The 23,690-nt window shown below is 41.7% G+C and overlaps 1 protein-coding gene across 2 annotated transcripts in view; it reads right to left on the reverse strand.

Moving 5' to 3' along the window:
• LOC134359913 (transcription factor-like 5 protein) overlaps window positions 1-23,690 on the reverse strand; it is a 36,350-nt gene that overhangs the window by 5,990 nt on the left and 6,670 nt on the right. For both annotated transcript variants that reach the window (XM_063073760.1, XM_063073751.1), the window contains exons 4-5: window positions 11,835-12,081; window positions 7,417-7,558 (exon numbers count right to left, since the gene is read on the reverse strand). In XM_063073760.1, coding sequence (XP_062929830.1) covers window positions 7,417-7,558; window positions 11,835-12,081 — 389 coding nt within the window. The remainder of the gene's footprint in view (window positions 1-7,416; window positions 7,559-11,834; window positions 12,082-23,690) is intronic.

Genomic DNA, 23,690 nt, shown 5'->3' on the forward strand with positions numbered 1-23,690 from the left:
CAATGACTTGACCTCCACTGCCACCAGTTGCAACAAATTCCACAGATTCACCACCCGCTGGCTGAAAAAATTTCTTCGCATCCCTGTTCTGAATGGGTGCCCTTCAATCCTTGAGTCATGCCCTCTCATACTAGACCCCCCCCCACCATGGGAAACAACCTTGCCACATCCACTCTGTCCATGTCTTTCAACATTCAAAATGTTTCTATGAGGTCTCCCCCTCATTCTTCTAAACTCCAAGGAGTACAGTCCAACAGCGGTCAAACATTCCTCATATGTTAACCCTCTCATTCCTGGCATCATTCTTGTGAATCTTCTCTGTACTCTCTCCAACATGAGCACATCCTTTCTTAAATAAGGAGCCCAAAACTGCCCATAGTACTCCAAGTGAAGTCTTACCAGTGTCTTATAGAGCCTCAACATCACATCCCTGCTCCTATACTCTATTCCTCCAGAAATGAATGCCAACATTGCATTCGCCTTCTTCACCACCACCTCAACGTGGAGGTTAACTTTAAGGGTATCCTGCACGAGGACTCCCAAGTCCCGTTGCATCTCAGAACTTTGAATTCTCTCCCCATATAAATAATAGTCTGCCCGTTTATTTCTTCAACCAAAGTGCATAACCATACACTTTCCAACATTGTATTTCATTTGCCACTTCTTTGCTCATTCTCCCAATCTATCCAAGTCTCTCTGCAGACTCTCTGTTTCCTCAGTACTACCGGCCCCTCCACCTATCTTTGTATCATCAGCAAACTTAGCCACAAAGCCATCTATTCCATAATCCAAATTATGATGTACAACGTAAAAAGAAGCAGCCCCAACACGGACCCCTGTGGAACGCCACTGGTAACCGGCAGCCAACCAGAGTGGGATCCCTTTACTCCCACTCTCTGTTTCCTGCCAATCAGCCAACGCTCTAAAAACATATGTAACTTTTCCATAATTCCATGGGCTCTTATCTTGTTAAGCAGCCTCATGTGTGGCACCTTGTCAAAGGCCTTCTGAAAATCCAAATACACAACATCCACTGCATCTCCCTTGTCTAGCCTACTGGTAATTTCCTCAAAAAATTGTAATAGGTTTGTCAGGCAGGATTTTGCTTTAAGGAAACCATGCTGAGTTCTGCCTATCTTGTCATATGCCTCCAGGTACTCCGTAACCTCATACTTGACAATCGACTCCAATAACCTCCCAACCACCGATGTCAAGCTAACAGGTCTATAATTTCTTTTTTGCTTCCTTGCCCCCTTCTTAAATAGCAGAGTGACATTTGCAATCTTCCAGTCCTCCGGAACCATGCCGGAATCTATTGACTTTTGAAAGATCATTGCTAATGCCTCCGCAATCTCCACAGCTACTTCCTTCAGAACATGAGGGTGCATTCCATCTGGTCCGGGAGATTTATCTACCCTTAGACTATTCAGCTTCCTGAGTACCTCCTCTGTCGTAATTGTGACTGCGCACCCTTGAGTGTCCAGTATACTGCTGATGTCTTCCTCAGTGAAGACTGATGCAAAATACTCGTTCAGCTCCTCCACCATCTCCTTATCTCCTATTACAATTTCTCCAGCATCATTTTCTGTTGGTCCTATATCTACTCTCACCTGTCTTTTACTCTTTATATACTTGAAAAAGCTTTTAGTATCCTCTTTGATATTATTTGCTAGCTTCCTTTCATAGTTCAACTTTTCCCTCTTAATGACCACCTTAGTTTCCTTTTGTAAGCTTTTAAAAACTTCCCAATCCTGTGTCCCAATCCTAATTTTTACTTCCTTGTATGCCCTCTCCTTTGCTTTTACTTTGGCTTTGACTTCTCTTGTCATTCTTTTTCCATTTGAAAATTTCTTCTTTTTTGGAATATATCTGTCTTGCACCTTCCTCACTTCTCACATAAACTCCAGCCACTGCTGCTCTGCCATCCTTCCCGCCAGTGTCTCTTTCCAGTCAACTGTGGCCAGTTCCTCTCTCATGCCACTGTAATTTCCTCTACTCCACTGAAATACCAACACATCGGATTTCAGCTTCTCTTTCTCAAATTTCACAGTGAACTCAATCATGTTATGATCACTGCCTCCTAAGGGTTCTTTCACCTCAATCTCTCTAATCACCTCTGGTTCATTACACAATACCCAATCCAGTACAGCCGATCCCCTAGCTGTTCTAAAAAGCCATCTCGTAGACATTCTACAAATTCTCTCTCTTGAGATCCAGTGCCGACCTGATTTTTCCGATCCACTCGCATGTTAAAATCCCCCACAATTATCATAACACTGCCCTTCTGGCAAGCCTTTTCTATTTCCTGTTGTAATTTGTAGTCCACATCACTACAGCTGTTTGGAGGCCTATACATAACTGCCATCAGGATCCTTTTACCCCTGCGATTTCTTAGCTCAACTCATAAAGATTCTGCACCTTCCGATCCTATGTCACCTCTTTCTAATGATTTAATATAATTTCTTACCAATAAAGCCACGCCTCCCCCTCTGCCTACCTGCCTATCCTTCCGATGCACTGTGTATCCTTGGACATTCAGCTCCCAGAGACACGCATCCTTTAGCCACGTCTCAGTGATGGCCACAAGATCATACCTGCCAATCTGTAGCTGTACGACAAGATCATTCACCTTATTCCTTATGCTGCATGCCTTTAAGTATAACAACTTAAGTCCAATATTTGGTACTTTTTGCTTCGATTGCACTGCAACTTTATTGCACTGCAACTCATCTCAATGGCTGCAAATTTGCCCCATCACCTGCCTGTCCTTCCTGACATCTTTACTGCTCACTATCTTAGATTTATTTCTGTTTTCCCTCTCCTTCGCTCTTTCATTCCAGTTCCCATCTCCCTGCCAAAGTAGTTTAAACCTTCCCTAACAGCTCTATTGTGCCACCAGCACATCTCTAGGTGTTAGTGCAAATGACACATTTCACTGCATGTTTCAATGTACATGTGATACATAAATCTGAATCTGAATGCACTAAAGACCAGACATGAATCCTCTAAATAGACACTTCTACCTCAACTTGAAGTTTTAGGCTTTTTTAAACCATGAAGTTATCAAAACTAGACTCTGTCCCCATTTGTATTGCTGATTTGCAACTTATCACAGGTCAAATCATAGCAATCATGAATTTTCAATCACACATTTCCTATCATAGGCACCCTTGCAAACTGTGTAGCAGAATATATATGATGTCTTTCCTCTTGAAATACTCCTTTTGGAGCAGTGAAGGGAACTTGGATCACATTGTCCTGGGATATACCTATTGTAAGGAACTCCTAGAAGAATCTGATTGTAATCCAATTAACACAAGTCCTGGAAGAGTTTTGGACCTGGACCCTCAGATAACCAACAAATCACATCAAAACAACAACCCCTCCACACCCCGGCCCATTCCATCTCTTAAATCCTGATGGTGACTTCCCATAGTCCACCTTTGCCACTTGTACACGATTCCCAGCTCTGTTCTAAAGCTATCTTTCTCCAATCCCAAATGCTGGATTGATTTCCTCTAATTTCCAGTCGCTATAAGTATCTTTAGTCCCTCCACACACACCCCCGCCCCCCCGGCCAATCCACAAGCAGCAGTGTGCCTGGGCCTTTCCCTGCAAGCTCAAGCACAAGTAGTACTCTGGTAGCTCTTCTTTTCCTCACAAACCTCTCCACCAACTGAAAAAACATCTCCAAGCCCTTCTTCACTAACACCACCTCTTAACACCCCTGACTCCCCTCTCCTGAACAACACAGGGCGATAGTACCAGAACCCTGCTACCAGTAACAACTTGATTCAATCCCCATCATTTTTCTGATTCCAAAATGACGCTCTACTTGAAGAAATAGGGATGACTGGGTGATATATTTTCAACCAAGAAAATGCAAAATTCCTGGTAATTTGCAAATGAGATCTCAGTTGCAACTGAATTTTGGTACAAGATATTTCTAGCTCCACTATTTCAATGTCTCCTTGATTTGATTACTTTAACCACTGAATTCAATTTTCTTTTCAAGCAGAAAGTAATTGCTTTATATCTAAACTTATTAGACAGGGAGTGGTAAACTTGTGGAATTCATTGCCACAGGTTGCTGTGGAGACCAAGTCATTGGGTATATTTAAGGCAGAGGCTCATATATTCTTGATTAGTCAAAGCATGAAGGGATAAGGAGAGAAGTCAAAAAATTGGGGTTGAGGGGGGAAAATAGATCAGCCATAATCAGACTTGATGGGTCAAATGGCCTAATTCTGCTCCTATATCTTAGGGTCTAAACTCAGCTAATTATGTTTGAAAGTAATTTTTCCCCAGTTGGTCAACTAGTTACATATAGCAACACACACCAAAGCTGCTGGTGAACGCAGCAGGCCAGGCAGCATCTCCAGGAAGACTTTGATGTGTGTTGCTTGAATTTCCAGCATCTGCATAATTCCTTGTGTTTGCGTAGTTACATATAGTATATTACTTGACTAATTGTTGGTAGTATTATACTAATTTGGTTTAGTCATAGTCATACTTTATTGATCCCGGGGGAAATTGGTTTTCGTTAGAGTTGCACCATAAATAATTAAATAGTAATAAAACCATAAATAATTAAATAGTAATATGTAAATTATGCCAGGAAATAAGTCCAGGACCAGCCTATTGGCTCAGGGTGTCTGACCCTCCAAGGGAGGAGTTGTAAAGTTTGATAGCCACAGGCAGGAATGACTTCCTAATGCTCTGTGTTGCATCTCGGTGGAATGAGTCTCTGGCTGAATGTACTCCTGTGCCCAACCAGTACATTATGTAGTGGATGGGAGACATTGTCCAAGGTGGCAACTTGGACAGCATCCTCTTTTCAGACTTAGTAAACTAACCTTAAGCATTCTCATATAGTGGGTCACTTTACACAATTGTAAAAAATGATTTTGCTAATCAAATATTCTATCAATCTGTACAATCATGTGTTCTAGAAACCTGAGCAAGAAGATTCCAGGGTACTTTAAATTGCTACTTCACCACATCAAAGTTCAGTTATAACAAGAAGTCATCTTTCCTTATTCATCGTATTCATGTCCCATAATTTTTAAAAGCTATTAAGCCCCCTTGGGCCTCAAGTCTCAATGCCTATTTCAAACATTACTATCTTGTACCATTATATCTTACAGAGTACTGAGTATTTCTCTTCCACAAAATGGAAAGAATAAACAATTCATAAAATATCCTTTTCACATATTCCTATTATTTCCTGGATGAATAGATACCATATGAGCCATCATAATTTGCTTTGTGTATTATACACATATATAAAAAACAAGAGACATAGATAGGGTAGATAGTCTTCTTCACCCTCCCCCCAAAACTATCGGTGGTCCAAGCTTTAAGTTCACCTAAGATTTACAAGTCAATTTTTATTTTAAAACACTGAGTGGTAGGTGGTTGGAATACGTTGTCAGGGGAAGAGATAAAAGCAGATATGATAACAACGCTTAAGAAGTATTTAGACAGGCACATAAGCAGGCATGAAATGAAGAGATATGGATTACATATAGGATAATGAGAGTAGTATGTATTGACATCGTGGTTGGCTTAGACATCTTGGGCCAAAACCCCTGTTCCTGTACTGTCCTATGATCATTCTGGAGGATCACTACAGGCACACAATTTACTTTCTCAGATAGAAACATAATTCTCTGCCACAGCAAACTGTTGAGGCCAGTTCATTGGCTATGTTTAAGAGGGAGTTAGATATGGCCCTTGTGGCTACAGGGGTCAGGGGGTATGGAGGGAAGGCTGGGGCGGGGTTCTGAGTTGAATGATCAGCCATGATCATAATAAATGGCGGTGCAGGCTCGAAGGGCCGAATGGCCTACTCCTGCACCTATTTTCTATGTTTCTATGTTTCTATGTTTCTATAACCTTTCCCTAGTTCAGCTTTGGAACACCTGTAGCCATGCCACAAGTTTATGAAAACAAATGCAACCTGTGAATCTGTGAATGTAGTTAACAAAGGGACAACTCAAGATTAAAGATTGTTTAATGTCATTGCCAGGACACAAGTGTAAAGGAGAATGAAATAATTGTTTCTCCAGATTCAATGCAGCACAAAAGGAACAAATAATGAAAAGAAAACACAATAAATAAAAGTACATAAGATAGTTTATATACATAAATTGATTGTACAGCATGTGCATAAAATAACACAGCACAGGAGTGTCTGTACATAAGGTGACTAACAGGAAATGATAAGGTGGTGGTGCTTGGGGGTGTGGAGGGGTGGGTTACTGGGTGGAGGCATTGATTAACCTTACTGGTTGGGGAAAATAACTTTTTTTGAGTCTCATGGTCCTTGCATGGATGCTATATAGCCCCCTCCTAGACGGGAGTGGGACAAGCAGTCCAAAATCAGGGTGGGTAGGATCCTTCGCGACGTTACTGGTCCTTAACCTGCACCTTGTTCAACAGGAAAACTATTTTTGTTTTAGCCTTCATGAAAAAAATACCCATCTTATCAATGCTTGAATTTTGTAAATATTGAACACATACAAATAATAAATTATTTTTTAGGTTGTAGAGAAGCTAACTTTATGAATACATAGCCACTTATTTGTGGAATCCTTGATGACCTATATCTTGTTATGTATAATTTAGTTGCTTAGCTGAGTTAATAATATAGAGGCATTCAATTTTCTTATACTTAATGTTACTTACTACTTCAGTTTGTACAGATCGAAGAGAATATCTGATTAGCAAAATCATTGATTACAAATCATGTAATTAATTGACCATGACCCACTATATGAGAAAGTCTGTGACAGCATCTCAGCAAATGTCAATGCCCTTGATTTACTAAGGAATCCATTATTCTAATAGTGTGATTTTGTTATCTTTTTCTTAAACATGGTTAAGTTATTGCCCTTGGTGGTTCTATAAATAAACTCATCCTGTGATGCAAGATTGGGTCAAATCGGAATTCTTCAATGGGCCATATTTAGTAATGAAAATATAGACTTGAAAGAAAGGTACACATACACACAAAATGCTGGAGGAACTCAGCTGGTCAGGCAGCATCTATGGAAATCAATAAATAGTCGACGTTTTGGGCTGGGCCGGTCCTGATGAAGTGTTTCAGCCTGAATAATTGACTATTTATTCTTCTCCATAGATGCTGCATGACCTGCTGAGTTCCTGCAGTGTTTTCTGTCTGTTGCTCTAGATTTCGAGCATCTGCAGAATCACTTGTGTTTTTGATAGAGAGGTGTCTATCTTTCAAGAGTTTTTGGTGCTGATGCTTATAAAGTACAGTGCCACAGCTCAGATTTGATTAAAGGCCTTATGGTCAAGTATGGTAGTTCTGCGACACCCAGATTCAACTGTTGTTCATTGTCCTCTAAAGAACAGTTAAAAAAAATAATCGGGGGAGAAGGCATAACCTACCTTTTTCACTGAATCACCATGTTTTTCTTGAATATACTTGACAAACGCAGTAGTCCATTGTAATGTTGTAGCTTTATCAGTTTCAGAATTGCAGAAGGGAACAAGATAATTCAGCTCATCGCAACATATACGGATCCTGCGCCTGTAAATATATGCAAGCTTCATTGAATTTCAACTATATTTCTTTTATATATCTATATATTGGGAGTTATCTGATGTACAAAAGAGAATGCTTCATTTCTCTATCTATATTTAAATAATTGCTCCCAATCATTGTATATGCAATGTAGTAATAATACTAAAAGTGTGATATCAGCTGTTAATTAAAATGGGTAATTTCAATCAACGTTATTTCTTTAGGAATGCAATTAAAGTGCTCTGTTAAGGAACAAAATCACTTCTTTTAAGTGTACTTCATCCCAGGTACTAGGAGATCAAATAGCTTATCATCTTCCCCGATACAGCTGTGAACAGAGGGTTATTGCCTGGGATACATTCAGTGTAACTGATTGATGTGAACCCAAATCAAGTTCTTTTAGCTTTGAGCTTACCAAACCTTCTGATCAGAGTAAATATGAAAGCAATATGGAAAGAATATAGTCAAAGTTTTATGGGAGTTAAATGTATTAAGCAATCGAACAAACAAATGACTAATTAATTTAAATACTTAGAAATGTGAAGTACTTGATAAAACAATGACTGAAATTAAATTAGCACGAGAAAACTGTAGAGAGTAGTTATTGCAGATGTGATTTCCAAACACAGTGCTGGAGTTTACACCAGGTTAAGCACTCAGGGCACAAGAGTACTAACTGAATCATATCCAAAAGTGGTCATTATATCATTATATGTACGGAAATGTGTTACTGATAGCAGTACTTTTCCATTAATGAATGATACATGAGGGTTTGTTGAGGATAAATATAACATTATTTGCTTAAGTTAACATACAATGTGACACAACACACAATAAAATGTAAACAGCATGAATGCTCAAACACGTTAGTGAAGCAGGAGTAATTGTGAAAGGGTACAGCCAAGCAGAGGGGTGGGGAGAGAAGCGAAGGTGGGCCGAATTGTGACTCTTTTTAAATATAGATTATTATTATTATCTTTTTAAATAAGGATTAATTGCCTTGCCTGCCTCTTCTCACAGCATGTTTCTTGGTATTGGGAAATACATACCATCAAACACAGTTTCATATGCAGAGGAATTGTACTGTTGTACTGGGTCATTCTCAGCAAAAAGAAGGCTTCTTTCCTCAATTTTCCTCAAGCCGACCATCAAAAACTTGGTTTCATCTAACTGATGTATCTACTGTTTCAAAGCAGTTATCTTCCATATCAACATTCTAGCATGCATTTACTCTTTTGTTAGACAGGGCTGGAAAAGTCCACTGAGACTACACGATCTGTATCACATCGCAGAAACTCCATCCAGTGCTGGGCAATGTCACAGGTGATCCCACATCATCATCACATACCTCTGGTGAATACTTCTGCCAGATACTATTCATACAAATGCCCGTGACCTTTTCCAGGGATGCACCAATGTCTACATGGTGTTGTATGGAACCCAGAATTCTCTTATCAACTGCTTATCTTGACCATCTGCTTTGCCAGTCACCTATCTTGAAGGTGCGCTGAATATATTAAGACCTGAAATTGCATACGACATCCTGGCACATTGGCAGGATAAGGGACATTGTGTTTCATAGAAAGTACACCGTATGTACAGGAAGGCAGATTAGCAGGCTATCAAGATTTAATGGGTAGCCTGAGCCTCTGTTAAACACAAAGTGCATTATATTCTATGTTATTTTCCTCACAGTAATGCTGAACTGCTAGGCAAAAGTAGGGAACCAGTGCTGGAAAATGACAACTGTTATCAAAGCTTTTGTTTACTTCCAGATACAGCCAGATGTGCTTCAGAAAACTCCTCCAGTGCTCTTAGATTTTCTACAATGGTAAGCCATCATGGGTTTCAGCTCAAGCTTTCTCCAAACGTTATCCCCTGAGGGAGTGTCTTGATACCTTTGCTGGCCTTAAATCTAGATATACACCTTCATCACCCAAGAAGAAAAGCATATGGTAGCATCCTTTTCTTAAAAGAAAGGCCCATTTCATTTACATTGAAGATAAATTGATGGATAGCTGCTACATTTGATGAAGTCTTTGAGTGTGTCAGGATATTGCTGGACTGCTGGCTTGTCACTGCTTACCAGTTCATCGCCAATGTAAACAAGTTGCAAATTACTGCAGTGTTTAGATTTTAATAACCATCCAAAACTGGCTGAAAACATCGCTATTGTTGATCATTTACCCTCTCGTGGAGGTACTCCTGGCTTTCTCCATAATCATAAGTTGCCTTTAAACATAGAGTGTGTTTGACATTCCACACACATACATAACCTGCTCTTTATCTTCTCCAAAGAACTGCCGTTTGACCAAGTTAATTTTGTAGCATATAAATGAAGTGACAGTCATATTAGAAGCTTTGATCTTACCTGGATTCCTCAAAATGCTTTGGATAGTTATTCAGGTAAATTAAAATCTCCTCCATTATCCAAATGGCATTCATGAATTCCAAGCATCCAAACACTTAAGTTCTTCCTTATGGATGCTCAAATACTTGTATTTCGTTATTTTGAGGCAAAGGGGTTAACTTAAAGCTTTTTTAAATCTTTTTCTAATTAAATTTCTCAATAGTTATCATTCATAATTCAGTTTCTTTTGTAACACATTGAATGTAATCTTGCTAATAGAACATTGGACCCTTTTTCCGGTTTCCTCGTGGGTGGAATTCAGCATTGTTCTACTAACTATTATGACTATGACTTCAGCTTGGTTTCACATGTAATGTAGAATAATTAAATGTGTTAGGATTGTTTGCAAACACTGTCCGAGAACAATAACATACTGTGTTCTTGTTGACTGGAAAATACATCCAAGATGGCTTTATTCAGCAAGTAAGTTGAACCCACTTGGCCAGTGCCAAACTGTTTAGCTGATAAATGATTTACACTTCCTTTTTTAAATGTTTGTTTGTACTTTTCCCCTAGCTAAGAGTCATAACAAACTAATAATACTTTGTGAATAGGACTAAATGGCATTCTTGTATAGAGAGGACAAAAACTACAGATGTTGTACAACAGTCCTCTTTCATTTAAAAAGGAATATTTCTTTCCATATTGGGAAGTAAAAACGTGTCCATATTTCTCGACGGTGCAAAGTTTAAACTAAATTTTTTAATCAAAGTACGTACATATATGTCACCATATACAACTCTGAGATTCATTGTCTCACAGGCATACTCAATAAATCTGTAGAATAATGGCCATAACAGATCAATGAAAACTGCCCAATTTGGGCATTCAACCAGAGTGTAGGAAACAATAAACTGTGCAAATACAAAAAGAAGAAATTAAAAATAAATAAACAGTAAATATTGAGAACATTAAATAAGGAATTGTTGAAAATAAATCCATTGGTTGTGGGATCATTTCAATGATGGGGCAAGTGAAGTCAAGTGAAGCTATTCCCTTTGATTCAAGAGCTCAACCATCAGGTTCCTGAACCTGGTGGCACATGTTCTGAGGCTCCTGTATCTTCTTCCTGATGGCAGCAGTGAGAAGAGAGCATATTGTGGGTGGTGGGGGTCCCTGATGATGGATGCTGTACTCCTATGTCAGCATTTGATGTAGATGTGTCTAGTGGCGGGGAAGGCTTTACCCATGATGGAATTGGCGTTATCCACTATACTTTATAGGATTTTCCATTCAAGTGCACTGGTGCTTCCATACCAGGCCGTGTTGCAGTCAGTCAATATACTCTCCACTCCACAATTATAGAAGTTTATCAAAGTTTTAGATGTCATGCCAAATCTTCGCAAACTCCTAAGGAAGTAGAGATGCTGTGGTGCTTTCTTCGTAGTTGCACTTACGGACCTGAGACATGTCTTCGTAGATGATACTACCGAAGATTTTAAAGTTGCTGACGCTCTCCACCTCTGACCCTCCAATGAAGACTAGCCCATGTACCCCTGGTTTCCTTCTCCTGAAGTCAATAAGCAGTTCCTTGGCTTTAGTGACATCGAGTAAGGGAGTGTTGTTGTGCATCACTCAGCCAGGTTTTCAATCTCCCTCCTAAATGCTGATTCATCACCACCTTTGATTTGGCCTACGATAGTAATATAGCATTGGAGCTGTGCTTAGCCACATTCAAGTTTGCTGACAACACTACTGTCAAAGGCCAGATCAATTTAAAACCTTTAATATTTTCCAAAATCAGGATATTGAAATATTAAAGATGAAATAATGTATTTGGTAAAGAAAAACATTAAATGCTTTATTTTCTCCCTGAATTTTAAAAACACATTTACAAAAGCGACTATCTGTCCTACCCCATCAAGGGTTCACCTGCGATCTCTCTCCATTCTGTTGTGTCTCTCTCTACGCTGGCAGTTCAGTTCCTGTTGGTTCCCATGGGCTGAGCAAGGAGTGACTGGATGTGTAGTGTGCCACTGTCCACCTGAGGCAATGTTTATATTTTGATTCTCTGTCACGTTAGTCAGGTCACTTAGAACTTTGTGCTCTGTTTCTATACTGACTTGCCGTGTGCGACTACGGCAGCGTTTATTCACTATCTGTTTACGAAGAGTTTCATCTATAAAGATAAAAAAAAATTATGAAGCATCCAGTATAGTTCTTTTTATATGTTTTCTACATATTACTCGGCAGTAAACTGCCAAAAGGTTTAAATATAGTGGAAATTACACCTTGTGAATATTTTAAATTCTTCAATTGACATAAAATTGCCATGTTATAAGATGCAGTCCTACCAGTGAACTGATAGAAGATAGAAGAGTCTAACACAAGAACATGCCATTAGGCCCACTGTGTCTACGTCAACTATGATGCCAATTTAACTAATGACATCTGCCTGCACATGGTCCACATCCCTCTATTTCCAGCTTATTGGTATTGTCTCAGTCTCTGCATTCCAGGCACCAATCCCTCTCTGTGTAAAAAAAAAACTTGCCCTGCACATTATCTTTACCTTTCCCCTCTCACCTTAAAATTCATGGGAGTATTTGACATTTCCACCCTGGGACTACCTACCCAACGTAAACCTCTCATAACCTTATATACTCCATCAGGCCAGCCATCAGTCTCCAATACTCTGAGCAAACAATAAAATTTTACCACCTTTTCTTATAGATAACACACCCCAATCCAGTCAAACATCCTGGTGAACCACTTCGGCATCCTCTCCAAAACCTCCATATCCTTCCTGTAATGCAGTAACCAGATTGTACACAATAGTCCAAATGTGGCCTAACCAAAGTTTAATACAGCTTCAACATGACTTGTCAACTTTCATACTCAACGCCCGATCAATGAAGGTATGATGATGACGTCGACTCAGACCTGAGGGGCCAGCGTCGGGCATTTTCATGCCTTACAAGGTGCAGTTCGAAAGGCTGTGTGGGGCGCCACTCCTCGCACAGACACTTCGCTGTATTATTTTACGATGCCGAGTTGTGAGCTCAATATCAACCTGGCGTGGATGGAGAACGTGCACAGGGGCGGTCTGTCACTGGATCGAACTCGGGAACCTCTGTTCTCGAGCCTGGCACTGCTCTCACTGTGCCACCAGCCAACCTAGAATGAAGGTAGGCATATTTTATATAAACCCAAGAGATTCTGCAGATGCTGGAAATCTTGAGTAACCCGCACAAAAAGCTAGAGGAACTCAGCAAGTCAGGCTTCCCCTGACCGAATGGGGTTTCTCTGAGTGTTTCATCCCATAGTTCAAAGACCTACCAGTTGGTATGTTAATTGGAAATTGACCATTGTAAACTGTCCCACGGTTAGGCTGGGATTAAATTAGGGGATTGCTGGGTGGCGTGGCTCGAAGGGCCAGAAGGACCTATTCATCCTGTATCTCAATAAATAAATAAGTAAATAAATAAAGATTTCCCCAGTATTTCCCAGTTTACAGAATGACTGAAGTTAAAAGATGAACTCTGACTCCATGAATACTACTTTTTCATTTTAGTACAAAAAAAACTGCATGGATTATTTAGGGGTATAGTCACATGATTCGTCAGAATATGTAGCATAGTTCCATTAGAAAAGTGGACAGAATTCTAAATTTCCTGTACAATCTGAATAAAGTGTTGTATGAGAAAATAACGTTCTAATATTTTAACCATTCCTGTTCCGTATGCAATATATAAGAAACAAGCAGTGTGTCAGGAATTTTAAAAAACTTTTAACAAAATAAAGCCAATCCGTTAGGCTACAAGCTATGCACCATATTAGATTTCAATTGGTTGTAAAATATGAGAACCTGGTAGTTTGCTTTTTCAAAATTGCAAACTGCAGATTATTTTAAGATGCCTGAAGCAGAAAGATTCAAACTTCGTTCCTATGGGTTGAAAAGGAATCATTGTTGTGTATTTATAATTTCACAAAAATTACAGCATAGAAATAGATATAGCCTAATCTGTATGTATCTATATTGTAGGTAATTTAGACCAACTCTTGATATTTCATTGAGAAAAGTTAATGGCAATAAATGTAATCCTACCACCATACTTTTTAACCAATGTTTTGGAATTGGATTATTATTGTCACATGCACTAAGATACAGTGAAAAGCTTTTCTTGCATACTGTTCATTAAAAGCATTTCAATTCTTTAATTTTCCTAATCTTCCACCAAAATCTGCAACTCTCCAGTTATTTCCAAATTTCCATCTCTCGTCTGCTTGTATGATCCCAGTGAATAATTATCATAAGGTCATTTAATTTTAGAAGATCAAAGCAGATCTAATTACATAGAACATAGAATAGTACAGCACAGTACAGGCCTTTCGGCCCACAATGTTGTGCCGACCCTCATACCCTGTCTCCCATATAACCCCCCACCTTAAATTCCTCCATATACCTGTCTAGTAGTCTCTTAAATTTCACCTGTGTATCTGCCTCCACCACTGACTCAGGCAGTGCATTCCCGCTCCAACCACTCTCTGAGTAAAAAACCTTCCTCTAATATCTCCCTTGAATTTCCCACCCCTTACCATAAAGCCATGTCCTCTTGTATTGAGCAGTGGCGTCCTGGGGAAGAGGTGCTGGCTATCCACTCTATCTATTCCTCTTATTATCTTGTATACCTCTATCATGTCTCCTCTCATCCTCCTTCTCTCCAAAGAGTAAAGTCCTAGCTCCCTTAATCTCCGATCATAATCCATACACTCCAAACCAGGCAGCATCCTGGTAAATCTCCTCTGTACCCTTTCCATTGCGTCCACATCCTTCCTAGAGTGAGGCGACCAGAACTGGACACAGTACTCCAAGTGTGGCCTAACCAGAGTTTTATACAGCTGCATCATTACCTCACGACTCTTAAACTCTATCCCTTGACTTATGAAAGCTAACACCCCATAAGCTTTCTTAACTACCCTATCTACCTGTGAGGCAACTTTCAGGGATCTGTGGACATGTACCCCCAGATTCCTCTGCTCCTCCACACTACCAAGTATCCTGCCATTTACTTTGTACTCTGCCTTGGAGTTTGTCCTTCCAAAGTGTACCACCTCACACTTCTCCAGGTTGAACTCCATCTGCCACTTCTCAGCCCACTTCTGCATCCTATCAATATCTCCCTGCAATTTTCAACAATCCTCTGCACTGTCTACAACACCACCAACCTTTGTGTCATCTGCAAACTTGTGAACCTATCCTTCTACCTCCACATCCAGGTCGTTAATAAAAATCACGAAAAGTAGAGGTCCCAGAGCCGATCCTTGTGGGACAACACTAGTCACAACCCTCCACCATGACCCTCTGCCTTCTGCAGGCAAGCCAATTCTGAATCCACCTGGCCAAACTTCCCTGGATCCCATGCATTTTAACTTTCTGAATAAGCCTACCATGTGGAACCTTGTCAAATGCCTTACTAAAATCCATATAGATCACATCCACTGCATTACCCTCATCTATATGCCTGGTCACCTCCTCAAAGAACTCTATCAGGCTTGTTAGACACGATCTGCCCTTCACAAAGCCATGCTGACTGTCCTTGATCAGACCATGATTCTCTAAATGCCCATAAGATCCTATCTGTAAGGATCTTTTCCAACAGCTTTCCCACCACAGATGTAAGGCTCACTGGTCTGTAATTACCCGGACTATCCCTACTACCTTTTTTGAACAAGGGGACAACATTCACCTTCCTCCAGTCCTCCGGTACCATTCTTGTGGACAATGAGGACATAAAGATCCTAGCCATAGGCTCAGCAATCTCTTCCCTTGCCTCATGGAGCAGCCTGGGGAATATTTCGTCAGGCCCCGGGGACTTAGCCGTCCTAATGTATTTTAACAACTCCAGCACGTCCTCTCCCTTAATATCAACATGCTCCAGACCATCAACCTTACTCTTATAGTCCTCACCGTCATCAAGTTCCTTCTCACTGGTGAATACCGAAGAGAAGTATTCATTGAGGACCTCGCTCACTTCCACAGACTCCAGGCACATCTTCCCACCTTTATCTCTAATCGATCCTACCTTCACTCCTATCATCCTTTTGTTCTTCACATAATTGATGAATGCCTTGGGGTTTTCCTTTACCCTACTCGCCAAGGCCTTCTCATGCCCCCTTCTTGCTCTTCTCAACCCCTCTTAAGCTCCTTTCTTGCAACCCCATATTCCTCAATAGACCCATCTGATCCTTGCTTCCTAAACCTCATGTATGCTGCCTTCTTCCACCTGACTAGATTTTCCACCTCACTTGTCACCCATGGTTCCTTCACCCTACCATTCTTTATCTTCCTCACCAGGACAAATTTATCCCTAACATCCTGCAAGAGATCTCTAAATATCGATCACATGTCCATAGTACATTTCCCTGCAAAAACACCAAATCAATTCACACCCACAAGTTCTAGCCTTATAGCTTCATAATTTGCCCTTCCCCATTTAAAAATTTTCCTGTCCTCTCTAATTTTATCCTTTTTCATTATAATGCTAAAGGCTAGGGAGCGGTGGTCACTGTCCCCCAGATGCTCACCCACCGAGAGATCTGTGACCTGACCCGGTTCATTACCTAATACTAGATCTAGTATGGCATTCCCCCTAGTCAGCCTGTCAACATACTGTGACAGGAATCCGTCCTGGACACACTTAACAAACTCTGCCCTCTCTAAACTCTTGGAACTAATCAGGTGCCAATCAATATTAGGGAAGTTAAAGTCTCCCATGATAACAACCCTGTTATTTTTGCACCTTTCCAAAATCTGCCTCCCAATCTGCTCCTCGGTATCTCTGCTGCTACCAGGGGGCCTATAGAATAGAAACGTAGAAACATAGAAAATAGGTGCAGGAGTAGGCCATTTGGCCCTTCGAGCCTGCACCGCCATTTATTATGATCATGGCTGATCATCCAACTCAGAACCCCGACCCAGCCTTCCCTCCATATCCCCTGATCCCCGTAGCCACAAGGGCCATATCTAACTCCCTCTTAAATATAGCCAATGAACTGGCCTCAACTGTTTTCTGTGGCAGAGAATTCCACAGATTCACCATTCTCTGTGTGAAGAAGTTTTTCCTAATCTCGGTCCTAAAAGGCTTCCCCTTTATCCTCAAACTGTGACCCATTGTTCTGGACTTCCCCAACATCGGGAACAACCTTCCTGCATCTAGCCTGTCCAATCCCTTTAGGATTTTATACGTTTCAATCAGATCCCCCCCTCAATCTTCTAAATTCCAACGAGTACAAGCCCAGTTCATCCAGTCTTTCTTCATATGAAAGTCCTGCCATCCCAGGAATCAATCTGGTGAACCTTCTTTGTACTCCCTCTATGGCAAGGATGTCTTTCCTCAGATTAGGGGACCAAAACTGCACACGATACTCCAGGTGTGGTCTCACCAAGGCCTTGTACAACTGCAGTAGTACCTCTCTGCTCCTGTACTCGAATCCTCTCGCTATAAATGCCAGCATACCATTCGCCTTTTTCACCGCCTGCTGTACCTGCATGCCCACTTTCAATGACTGGTGTATAATGACACCCAGGTCTCGTTGCACCTCCCCTTTTCCTAATCGGCCACCATTCAGATAATAATCTGTTTTCCTATTTTTGCCATCAAAGTGGATAACTTCACATTTATCCACATTAAATTGCATCTGCCATGAATTTGCCCACTCACCCAACCTATCCAAGTCACTCTGCATCCTCTTAGCATCCTCCTCACAGCTAACACTGCCACCCAGCTTCGTGTCATCTGCAATACTCCCAGTAGAGTAACTGCTCCCTTCCTGTTCCTGACTTCCATCCATACTGACTCAAAAGAGGATTCTGCTACATTACCCACCCTTTCTGTAGCTATAATAGTATCCCTGACCAGTAATGCCACCCTCTTCCCCCTTTTCCCCCCTCTCTATCCCTTTTAAAGCACTGAAATCCAGGAATATTGAGAATCCACTCCTGCCCTGGTTCCAGCCAAGTCTCTGTAATGGCCACTATATCATAATTCCAAGTATGTATCCAAGCTCTCAGTTCACCACCTTTGTCCTGATGCTTCTTGCATTGAAGTACACGCACTTTAGCCCTTCTAACCTTACTACCTTTACACCCTTTATTCTGCTTCTCTTTCCTCAAAGCCTCTCTATATGCTCGATCTGGCTTTACTCCATGCACCTCTTTCACTGCTCTATCACTCCGAGTCCCATTCCCCTCGCAAATTAGTTTAAACCCTCCCGAACCATGCTAGCAAACCCATCTGCAAAGATATTGCTCCCCCTCGAGTTCAGGTGCAACCCATCTAATCTGTACAGGTCCCACCTTCCCCAGAAGCGATCCCAATTATCCAAAAATCTAAAACCCTGCTCCCTGCACCAACTCCTCAGCCATGCATTCAACTGCCATCTCCTCCAATTCTTACCATCACTATCATGTAGCACTGGCAACAATCCTGAGAACCCACCCTTGAGGTCCTGTTCTTCAGCCTTCTGCCTAGTTCCCGAAACTCACACTTCAGGACCTCATCCCTCTTCCTGCCTATGTCGCTGGTGCCAACATGTATCACGACTTCTGGTTGCTTTCCCTCTCGTACCAGGATGTCGTGCACCCGGTCAGAGACATCCCGGACCCTGGCACCCAGGAGGCAACAAACCATGCGGGTGTCCTCACGTCCACAAAACCTCCTGTCTGCTCCCTGACTATATACTCCCCAATGACAACAACTCTCTTCTTCTCCGTCCCACCCTTCTGTACCACAGGATCAGACTCAGTGCCAGAGTCCCTGCCACCGTGGCTCACACCTGGTCGGTCGTCTCCGCCAACAATATCCAGGATGGTAAACCTATTTTTCAGGGGAATGGCTACAGGGGTGCTCTGCACTACCTGTCTACTCACCTTCGCTTTCCCCCCTCTGACTGTCACCCAACGACCTGCTTCTGGCAGCCTAGATGTGACTACCTCCCCGTACATAAGAAAAAACTAAAACAGAACCTGTTGCAAATACTCAGAAGGTTGGGCAGCATCTGTGGAAAAAGAAGAAGAGTGAATGTTTCAAGGATTAAGACACTCCAGATGTTCTTTTACATTTCTGCTGATCTTGGACCTGAAACAGTAACACTTGTCCTCCCCACAGATGTTGCCTGACCTGCTAAATGCTTACAACATTTTCTGTTTTGTTTCATATTTCCAGCTTCTGTAAAATTTGATTTTCATATTTCAAGACAATTGGGTTCTTGCTTTCCATTAATCTGACGGCATGATCCAGTGTCTGGACAATTTAAACGCCCACACAGTTGGACTGGAAAGGCAGGATGTTGGGTCCAGAAGTGAGGGCAGGACGATTCGGCTCGCTCTCCTGCAATGTTCACTCCTCTCTCTGTGGCACTGGGGCTATAAGACTGCTCCGGCTCCAACATGCTTCACCCCAATTTGCCTGCTATGTGATGAACTGAGACTGAGGCTGAGGCTTGGACCTACTCCGGCTGCTCCAGGGATTTGAGTCAATGGACTCAAGTTGATTTGGAATGCTGTTGCTCACTTCTATTGTTTGCATGATTTGTGCTTTTTTCCCCTCTTTTTCTGTGCATTAGGTGCTGGTCTTCCTTTTTATTTAGGTTATTTCGGGTTTCTCGCTCTTTGGCTGCCTGTAAGCAGACGGATCATAAGGTTGTATAATTTATATATATTTTGATAATAGATCTACTTTCAACTTTGAACTGATACAAATACAGTGCTGCTCCAGTTAAAATGGTATGACTTGGAAATTGAATCTATATGGCTCAGCTTCATAATCCTAGACATCAATTCAATTCAAGTTTAACTGTCATTCAACCATACATGAATACAGCCAAACGAAACAGTTTCACTGCAGGTTCATGGTGCAAAACACGGTACCAATACTGTAGTCACACATAGCACTTATATGATAGAAAGATACAGCCACTCAATAAAAGAGACCATACGCAAGCCATCCAACACCACCAATATCTACAGGTAACCACCACAGAGCTTCTCTTTCTGCGGAGCGAACACAAGGGAAGAGCACTGACTCCAGTCTGAACATTGCGCCTCATCGCCCCCGATGCCTCTCCCTGGTAACTGTAAACAGATAACGTCACAGTTTGAGGCCTAGTCCTCACACATACAAGACAGCAAGCACATATAGAAACATAGAAACCTACAGCACAATACAGGCCCTCCAGCCCACAATGCTGTGCTGAACATGTACTTACTTTCGAAATTACCTAGGATTACACATAGCCTTCTATTTTTCTACGCTAAATGTACCTATCCAGGAGTCTCTTAAAAGACCCTATTGTATCTGCCTCCACCAGTTGCTGGTAGTCCATTACACGCACTCACCACTCTCTGCGTAAAAAATTACCCCTGATATCTCCTCTGTACCTACTTCCAAGCACCTTAAAACTGTGCCTTCTCGTGTTAGCCATTTCAGCCCTGGGAAAAAGCCTCTGACTATCCACACAATCAATGCCTCTCATCATCTAATACACCTCTGTCAGGTCACCTCTCATCCTCTGTCGCTCCAAGGAGAAATTGGTGGAATTCTTCATTAAGATGGAGAGTGACATAGTTAATTCAAAAACAAAGGTTCTGAACTTAAAGAAGGGTAACTTTGAAGGTATGGACGTGAATTAGCTAAGATAGACTGGCAAATGACACTTAAAGGATTGACGGTGGATATGCAATGGCAAGCATTTAAAGATCACATGGATGAACTACAACAATTGTTCATCCCAGTTTGGCAAAAGAATAAATCAAGCAAGGTAGTGCACCCGTGGCTGACAAGGGAAATTAGGGATAGTATCAATTCCAAAGAAGAAGCATACAAATTAGCCAGAAAAAGTGGCTCACCTGAGGACTGGGAGAAATTCAGAGTTCAGCAGAGGAGGACAAAGGGCTTAATTAGGAAGGGGAAAAAGGATTATGAGAGAAAACTGGCAGGGAACATAAAAACTGACTGTAAAAGCTTTTATAGATATGTGAAAAGAAAAAGATTGGTTAAGACAAATGTAGGTCCCCTACAGACTGAAACAGGTGAATTGATTATGGGGAGCAAGGACATGGCAGACCAATTGAATAATTACTTTGGTTCTGTCTTCACTAAGGAGGACATAAATAATCTTCCAGAAATAGTAGGGGACAGAGGGTCCAGTGAGATGGAGGAACTGAGCGAAATACATGTTAGTAGGGAAGTGGTGTTAGGTAAATTGAAGGGATTAAAGGCAGATAAACCCCCAAGGCCAGATGGTCTGCATCCCAGAGTGCTTAAGGAAGTAGCCCAAGAAATAGTGGATGCATTAGTGATAATTTTTCAAAACTCTTTAGATTCTGGACTAGTTCCTGAGGATTGGAGAGTGGCTAATGTAACCTCACTTTTTAAAAAAGGAGGGAGAGAGAAACCAGGGAATTATAGACCAGTTAGCCTAACATCGGTGGTGGGGAAACTGCTAGAGTCAGTTATCAAAGATGTGATAACAGCACATTTGGAAAGTGGTGAAATCATCGGACAAAGTCAGCATGGATTTGTGAAAGGAAAATCATGTCTGACGAATCTCATAGAATTTTTTGAGGATGTAACTAGTAGAGTGGATAGGGGAGAACCAGCGGATGTGGTATATTTGGATTTTCAAAAGGCTTTTAGCAAGGTCCCACACAGGAGATTAGTGTGCAAACTTAAAGCACACGATATTGGGGGTAAGGTATTGATGTGGATAGAGAATTGGTTGGCAGACAGGAAGCAAAGAGTGGGAATAAATGGGACCTTTCCAGAATGGCAGGCAGTGACTAGTGGGGTACCGCAAGGCTCAGTGCTGGGACCCCAGTTGTTTACAATATATATTAATGACTGGGATGAGAGAATTAAATGCAGCATCTCCAAGTTTGCAGATGACACGAAGCTGGGCAGCAGTGTTAGCTGTGAGGAGGATGCTAAGAGGATGCAGGGTGACTTGGATAGGTTATGTGAGTGGGCAAATTCATGGCAGATGCAATTTAATGTGGATAAATGTGAAGTTATCCACTTTGGTGGCAAAAAGAGAAAAACAGATTATTATCTGAATGGTGGCCGATTGGGAAAAGAGGAGGTGCAACGAGACCTGGGTGTCATTATACACCAGTCATTGAAAGTGGGCATGCAGGTACAGCAGGCGGTGAAAAAGGCAAATGGTATGCTGGCATTTATAGCGAGAGGATTCGAGTACAGGAGCAGGGAGGTACTACTGCAGTTGTACAAGGCCTTGGTGAACACACCTGGAGTATTGTGTGCAGTTTTGGTCCCCTAATCTGAGGAAAGACATCCTTGCCATAGAGGGAGTACAAAGAAGGTTCACCAGATTGATTCCTGGGATGGCAGGACTTTCATATGATGAAAGACTGGATGAACTAGGCTTATACTCGTTGGAATTTAGAAGATTGAGGGGGGATCTGATTGAAACGTATAAAATCCTAAAGGGATTGGACAGGCTAGATGCAGGAAGATTGTTCCCGATGTTGGGGAAGTCCAGAACGAGGGGTCACAGTCTGAGGATAAAGGGGAAGCCTTTTAGGACCGAGATTAGGAAAAACTTCTTCACACAGAGAGTGGTGAATCTGTGGAATTCTCTGCCACAGGAAACAGTTGAGGCCAGTTCATTGGCTATATTTAAGAGGGAGTTAGATATGGCCCTTGTGGCTAAAGGGATCAGGGGGTATAGAGGGAAAGCTAGTACAGGGTTCTGAGTTGAATGATCAGCCATGATCATACTGAATGGCGGTGCAGGCTCAAAGGGCCGAATGGCCTATTCCTGCACCTATTTTCTATGTTTCTAAAAGGCCGAGTACACTCAACCTATTCTCTTAAGGCATGTTCCCCAATCCAGGCAACATCCTTGTACATCTCCTCTGCACCCTTTCTATAGTTTCCACATTCTTCCTGTAATGAGGTGACCAGAACTGAGTGCAGTACCCCAAGTTTGGTCTGACCAGGGTCCTATATAGCTGTAACATTACCTCTTGGCTCTTGAACTCAATCCCACGGTTGATGAAGGCCAATGCACTGTATGACTTCTTAACCACAGAGTCAACCTGAGCAGCAGCTTTGAGTGTCCTATGGACTTGGGCCCTAAGGTCCCTCTGATCCTCCACACTGCCAAGAGTCTTACCATTAATACTATATTCTGCCATCATATTCGACCTACCAAAATGAACCACCTCACACTTATGTGGGTTGAACTCTATCTCCCACTTCTCAGTCCAGTTTTATATCCTATCGATGTCCTGCTGTAACCTCTGACAGCCCTCCACACTATCCACAACACCATCAGTAAATTACAATCACACAAAATATATATGCATATAGTCCAGACTCAGAGTCCATTGTTCTGCCGAGTGAACACTGGGGTCGGGCAGCTCCAATTCCATACCGAATACTGTGCGCCACACCATCCCTGGTGGGAGTGCACTGGCTCTGATGTCTCGTTCCCCGGCAAATGGTAACACCATGGCTTGAGGCCGGGTCCAAATGAATCCCTCCGAAATTCGCAGTCCACCACAATACAGCTTGTCTTCCACCAAGTGAACACTGGTTTTTACGATAATTAATACGTTTAAATACGACAGTAGCACCTTTTGTTGACCCTGTAAAAGCTGTTGTGACCAAACGCACTGCCAACTTAACGGATAAGCAATCAAGGATCATTTTACAGAAAAATTATTTTTACATATTTACCATCAGTACAATGAAAATATTGCTA

This window comes from Mobula hypostoma, chromosome 2 (genome assembly GCF_963921235.1).
Source record: "Mobula hypostoma chromosome 2, sMobHyp1.1, whole genome shotgun sequence".
Classification (NCBI taxonomy): domain Eukaryota; kingdom Metazoa; phylum Chordata; class Chondrichthyes; order Myliobatiformes; family Myliobatidae; genus Mobula; species Mobula hypostoma.